Consider the following 7,300-nt stretch of genomic DNA (forward strand, 5'->3'; position numbering starts at 1 on the left):
TGAATGCAATGAAAAGACATGTCTGGTTTTTAAAGGACGAAAATCGCCTGTGGGGAAGCGCGACTGTCCCGAAGAAGAAATTGGTGTGCAAGTTGGGTACAGAACCACTTCTACTGATGCAAGCCACTTTATAAATTTGCTGCGAAGCGGGTTGACACTACTGCAAATTATCTCGCAATTTCTGCCTAAGGATGCTGGCAAGACATCAGCACCTTGTCTAGCGTGTCAATGTTCGCATACATTTGCCACGAGTATAAGGAGCCATTATACACCTAGTCTCCGTGTCGAGTACGGGGCACGCTGCAATTTTGATTTTTTTTTCTTCTATGCAGTGAATCTGTTTTAGAGGTTTTGCTAAAGGGTCCATATGATTCCACAAGCCGTCCGCTATTTTCAAGCGCCGTTTGATTAACATAATCGATCCACGACATAAGGCTGGAGGTTTGTGTGCACGCATGCGAAATCGGCCGTTTTATTAGGCACGTATCCTTTTGCACGACGTACATTCTCGTCTCCCATGAAGAATACAGCTAGCGGAAGCTGGTGAACATGTTTGCTCCAAGTTGTGAACAACACGTGGCTGAAGCGAAATGATACACTCCGACCTCATTTTGTGGCACTAAACCATACCACTCGTACGGGACGAACAAGGATCACTAAAGAAGACTTTTAGATAATTTTTCAGCTGCATTTCTGTTCGCATAGAATTCACGTGGCTTTTTTTTCTTAGCACCACCGCAGGAGCAGCGTCGGAATTCCTCGTGATACGACTCATTTATTTCCTGGCCGGCACGGTTGCGTGTGGACTCTGCTGCCCTAAAAGATGCCAGAGATGACATGTGGCCGGGTGACATTCGCAGATCCCTGACAGACCTCTTGCAAGATCTGCTGTAGCTATTTTGCGCAAGTTGTGCATGAATTATACGCTTAGTGTCTTTCTGCGCTTCAAAAGAGCGCTCTACTCAATGCCATTCCGGAGTATAGCACATGTTCGCATGATCAGAGCTCATCTCGATATCACATAGTACGCGACCGATCACCTGGCCACACGTGCGCTCGCTGCATTGGGCACGTGCCGTTAACTACGCACATACTCACACACGAAGTTTACCCGTAGATGAGAATGCATATAAGGTACAATCCCGACAAGAAAAACCTCGTACGAACAAGAAAAAGAAATGCGTACTCACGTGCACGTTGGGAACAAGGAAGACTGTCGATGGCGATGGCGCCACGATGTATCCCGCAGCTCTGGACGATACACGATAGGAGAGAGAAAACCTAGGAACCGACGTTCTTTTATAGCCCCGAAATTTCTTGGCTTCACTATGCGCCACCTCTCGAATTGCCAGTGCAAAAGTACATTATTACTTCATGAATTACGGCTCGTCATACGCAATGAAAACAAGCGCACCGGGAAGTGTGTTCGAGTCGCGCGGGTCGCACCAGAATCAGAGAACGAGAAAAACAAAAAGAAGTGTAATAATCATTGTTTTAATCCGATCCACAATCCAGCTTTCCGTGGCGGCTTCGCTACGGTTCGTATGTGATGTAGGTGAATCGAACGCACCTAAGGTACGTTCGATTCACCTGCACCAGTTCGCAAAGTGCTGCACCTCGCCATTCGTTACAAAAGGTGCAGGAAAAGCGCAGAGCTGATTCACGATTATATTGCGCCCTCTCTACGATCTCTATTGTCGGCGCCGGCTTCGTGCAGACCACAGCCTATTCTTACGCCGTGGTGCAGACGTACAGTTGGTGGTATACAAACTTTATTTAGCAGACGTACAGGTGCGAAGCAGCGGCGCAGCAGACGACATAGCCCATATGCGCAAGCGCCGTTAAAAGCCCGCATACGTGCATCTGCCGTGTCTACAAAAGCGCGGGTGTATGAGCGCCTCAGAAGCTGATCATACCAGAAGTTCAGGATCTTTCAAACTTACGCACTCTGTACACATTAGTCGGACAGAACGCCTGCACCGCGTCTGCACCGCGTCTGCACCTTCTCATTCGTTGCGAGTGTCGCGCTGTGCCTCCACCGTAGAAATGGAGCTCCGAACTTCTCGCGAATCGATGTGAACTGGTTTTTAGTGGTGCGGGCGAATCAAACGAACCTTTAACACGAACAGACGAAGGTCCGTTCGATTCTATTTGGCTCATGTGCTAGCTGCTCGGCTGTTCCTTGCTGTGACTGACTGACTGCCCCACTGCACTGCTGCTGTGCACGCCTTCGCCTCGCTGTCGTTTTGCGTTTTTTGGCACGGGTTGCAGCGTTGCGGCTTGGGCTTCTGACTCGTCTCTTTCGCACACCATGTCTTCCAAGTGGAGAAAATGTAGAGTCGTAAGAAAGGAATACGACAATATACTGAATGAACTAGGACTCGCGCGGCTTGTTGCTGGGCCTTCATCGGTTTCCCTGTCCAACGACAGAGCTGCAAGCACCACCTTTACGGACAGTGCTCGCGTAGCGCCACTTTCGCCTCCGAAGCTGGGAAGCAGCAGGCAATCGGGAAATTCAATTTCGACGGACGCTGGGGGTGAGCCTCCACTCAAACTGTTGAAAGAGCAGTCGGGAAGCGAAGCCTTAGTCAACAGCGTCTGCGGACAAGGTGCACATTTTGTTGAAGAACTCCAATCAGAAATTGTGGATATGTCTTCACGTGAGCACAGCGACTCTGATAGTAGCTCAAGTGACAATCAAATCTCAAGCAAATCTTGGGATGAGTCTGATGACTTTGTTGCTTCAGACAGCTGCACGGGGCGAGATGAGGGAACAGCGCTCACTTGTAGCGCAGCGCTGTCTCGTTTATCTCCTGAACAAATGACAGCAAGTGAAGAGTTTGCTGTCATTGCTTCCAAACATAATATGACTCATGCATGCATTAACGATGTCGTCGATTTCTGCCGTCGAAGAGGCTTCTCTGACCTTCCAAAGGATGCTAGGACAGTTTTGAGAACTGAGCGCAAAGCTCAGGTGGAGCAAAATGGGTCTTTTGTGCACTTTGGCCTTGCAGCCGGAATTCGTCAAGTGTTGCCGCCGGGGCAAGTAGTTCCAAGTGAACGGAAGCTACAGGGCAACATCGATGGAGTCCCTCTTTACAGAAGTAGCCAGCTTGCCTTTTGGCCCATTTTGTGCCTCATTACAAACGTGGAGGCATCACCACCATTTGTTGTAAGTGTGTATTGTGGTGCAGGGAAGCCACCATCTCTGCAGGATTATCTAGAGCCATTTGTGCGAGAGGTCTCGGAGCTTGCGTCTGAAGGGTTAAGCATAGGAGATGTTCGAGTACAGGTGAGCATTGAAGCCATGGTGTGCGATGCTCCAGCAAGGAGCTACGTGAAATGTATTGTTGGCCACACTGGCTATTGTGCGTGTGAGCGATGCAACCAAAAAGGGCGGCACATTGAAAACAGGGTCACATTTCCCAAACTGCACGCACCAACACGAACGAATGCATCATTTCGATCTCCTTGCTGTGACTGACTGACTGCCCCACTGCACTGCTGCTGTGCACGCCTTCGCCTCGCTGTCGTTTTGCGTTTTTTGGCACGGGTTGCAGCGTTGCGGCTTGGGCTTCTGACTCGTCTCTTTCGCACACCATGTCTTCCATGTGGAGAAAATGTAGAGTCGTAAGAAAGGAATACGACAATATACTGAATGAACTAGGACTCGCGCGGCTTGTTGCTGGGCCTTCATCGGTTTCCCTGTCCAACGACAGAGCTGCAAGCACCACCTTTACGGACAGTGCTCGCGTAGCGCCACTTTCGCCTCCGAAGCTGGGAAGCAGCAGGCAATCGGGAAATTCAATTTCGACGGACGCTGGGGGTGAGCCTCCACTCAAACTTTTGAAAGAGCAGTCGGGAAGCGAAGCCTTAGTCAACAGCGTCTGCGGACAAGGTGCACATTTTGTTGAAGAACTCCAATCAGAAATTGTGGATATGTCTTCACGTGAGCACAGCGACTCTGATAGTAGCTCAAGTGACAATCAAATCTCAAGCAAATCTTGGGATGAGTCTGATGACTTTGTTGCTTCAGACAGCTGCACGGGGCGAGATGAGGGAACAGCGCTCACTTGTAGCGCAGCGCTGTCTCGTTTATCTCCTGAACAAATGACAGCAAGTGAAGAGTTTGCTGTCATTGCTTCCAAACATAATATGACTCATGCATGCATTAACGATGTCTTCGATTTCTGCCGTCGAAGAGGCTTCTCTGACCTTCCAAAGGATGCTAGGACAGTTTTGAGAACTGAGCGCAAAGCTCAGGTGGAGCAAAATGGGTCTTTTGTGCACTTTGGCCTTGCAGCCGGAATTCGTCAAGTGTTGCCGCCGGGGCAAGTAGTTCCAAGTGAACGGAAGCTACAGGGCAACATCGATGGAGTCCCTCTTTACAGAAGTAGCCAGCTTGCCTTTTGGCCCATTTTGTGCCTCATTACAAACGTGGAGGCATCACCACCATTTGTTGTAAGTGTGTATTGTGGTGCAGGGAAGCCACCATCTCTGCAGGATTATCTAGAGCCATTTGTGCGAGAGGTCTCGGAGCTTGCGTCTGAAGGGTTAAGCATAGGAGATGTTCGAGTACAGGTGAGCATTGAAGCCATGGTGTGCGATGCTCCAGCAAGGAGCTACGTGAAATGTATTGTTGGCCACACTGGCTATTGTGCGTGTGAGCGATGCAACCAAAAAGGGCGGCACATTGAAAACAGGGTCACATTTCCCAAACTGCACGCACCAACACGAACGAATGCATCATTTCGATCTCCTTGCTGTGACTGACTGACTGCCCCACTGCACTGCTGCTGTGCACGCCTTCGCCTCGCTGTCGTTTTGCGTTTTTTGGCACGGGTTGCAGCGTTGCGGCTTGGGCTTCTGACTCGTCTCTTTCGCACACCATGTCTTCCATGTGGAGAAAATGTAGAGTCGTAAGAAAGGAATACGACAATATACTGAATGAACTAGGACTCGCGCGGCTTGTTGCTGGGCCTTCATCGGTTTCCCTGTCCAACGACAGAGCTGCAAGCACCACCTTTACGGACAGTGCTCGCGTAGCGCCACTTTCGCCTCCGAAGCTGGGAAGCAGCAGGCAATCGGGAAATTCAATTTCGACGGACGCTGGGGGTGAGCCTCCACTCAAACTGTTGAAAGAGCAGTCGGGAAGCGAAGCCTTAGTCAACAGCGTCTGCGGACAAGGTGCACACTTTGTTGAAGAACTCCAATCAGAAATTGTGGATATGTCTTCACGTGAGCACAGCGACTCTGATAGTAGCTCAAGTGACAATCAAATCTCAAGCAAATCTTGGGATGAGTCTGATGACTTTGTTGCTTCAGACAGCTGCACGGGGCGAGATGAGGGAACAGCGCTCACTTGTAGCGCAGCGCTGTCTCGTTTATCTCCTGAACAAATGACAGCAAGTGAAGAGTTTGCTGTCATTGCTTCCAAACATAATATGACTCATGCATGCATTAACGATGTCTTCGATTTCTGCCGTCGAAGAGGCTTCTCTGACCTTCCAAAGGATGCTAGGACAGTTTTGAGAACTGAGCGCAAAGCTCAGGTGGAGCAAAATGGGTCTTTTGTGCACTTTGGCCTTGCAGCCGGAATTCGTCAAGTGTTGCCGCCGGGGCAAGTAGTTCCAAGTGAACGGAAGCTACAGGGCAACATCGATGGAGTCCCTCTTTACAGAAGTAGCCAGCTTGCCTTTTGGCCCATTTTGTGCCTCATTACAAACGTGGAGGCATCACCACCATTTGTTGTAAGTGTGTATTGTGGTGCAGGGAAGCCACCATCTCTGCAGGATTATCTAGAGCCATTTGTGCGAGAGGTCTCGGAGCTTGCGTCTGAAGGGTTAAGCATAGGAGATGTTCGAGTACAGGTGAGCATTGAAGCCATGGTGTGCGATGCTCCAGCAAGGAGCTACGTGAAATGTATTGTTGGCCACACTGGCTATTGTGCGTGTGAGCGATGCAACCAAAAAGGGCGGCACATTGAAAACAGGGTCACATTTCCCAAACTGCACGCACCAACACGAACGAATGCATCATTTCGATCTCAAGAGAACAAGCGCCACCATTCTGGTTTTTCACCATTCCTATCGCTTGATGTCGACATGATTGCAATTTTCCCATCTGAATACATGCACCTCGTTTGCCTGGGAGTCATGCGACGACTCTTAAAGAATTGGGTATGCCAAAGCCACAGTAATAGATTGAGCAGACTGCATCGTTGCCAACTAAATGAAAGCCTGCGAGAGGCATCCAAAGCATTTCCAACATATTTCCAGGGAAAGCCAAGGGGTACAGAAGAACTTGATCGTTGGAAGGCAACAGAGTTTCGAACATTCCTCCTTCATGTGGGGCCTGTTGTCCTAAAGCCTCTTCTGCCTCCATCACACTACAAACATTTTCTAATGTTTCATGTAGCTATCAGAATTTTAGCATCACCTCAGTACTACTGTGAATACAATGATTTTGCCAAAGATGTACTGAGGTACTTTGTTCAAGAGTTTAGTGAGCTATACGGAAGAAACCAGCTTGTGTACAATGTGCACTCACTAATTCATCTTGCTGACCAGTGCCGGGACCATGGCCCATTGGATCAGTTTAGTGCATTCCCTTTTGAAAGCTACCTTGGACGAATGAAGAAGTTGCTGCGGTCCTCCAACAAGCCACTTTCACAGCTAAGTAGGATGATCTCTGAACTGAGGCACTCGACCAAGAACCAAGTCGAGCAGAAACTGCAACATGTGAAGCCTGGAGACTGCTTCCTGATTGACAGTGCTCCTGTGGTTGTTCTGGAAATAATGGAAGACTACTTCAAGGGAGGGATTTTACCAAATGCCAGGGACTTTTTCAAACATCCACTCAAGTCATCTCAGCTGAATATTTGGCGCTGCAACGCCTTAAGTAATAGAACTAAGGTCTGGCCTCTTGATGACCTCCGGAATACTGCTCAGTGCCTGAGGCTTAACTACAAGCAAGGACATGTTGTTGTTCCTCTTTTGCACTTTCACTGAAGCTGTTAGTGGTCGGTGGACTTATATTAACCCAAACTGCCATAGTCAGTCATCTGACTGCCATATTGCTATGCCTCCAATGGCCACAATGTCTGTTCTATATGAGGCCGACAGTTGGGCTAGTTGGAATTCAAAGACAAAGACATTTTCAAAGAAAGGTTATCCTTTTGTCTCTGCACCTCTTTTCATTTTTCTTATGTGCTGGAACATGTCCTTGTTTGTTCTATTGTCATTGTCGCGAATCACCTATTCAAGCCATGTTCAAGCTTTCTGCATCAAGCATCATGTAA

General features: G+C 48.8%; 1 protein-coding gene across 1 annotated transcript; it reads left to right on the plus strand.

The window, feature by feature from the left end:
- The first annotated feature begins 4,889 nt into the window (after positions 1-4,889).
- Positions 4,890-7,010, plus strand: LOC142570615 (uncharacterized). The gene has a single exon (XM_075678981.1). It carries the CDS (start codon positions 4,890-4,892, stop codon positions 7,008-7,010), a length of 2,121 nt encoding a protein of 706 aa, XP_075535096.1.
- The last annotated feature ends 290 nt before the right edge of the window (positions 7,011-7,300 follow it).

This window comes from Dermacentor variabilis, chromosome 2, assembly GCF_050947875.1.
Source record: "Dermacentor variabilis isolate Ectoservices chromosome 2, ASM5094787v1, whole genome shotgun sequence".
Lineage (NCBI taxonomy): Eukaryota > Metazoa > Arthropoda > Arachnida > Ixodida > Ixodidae > Dermacentor > Dermacentor variabilis.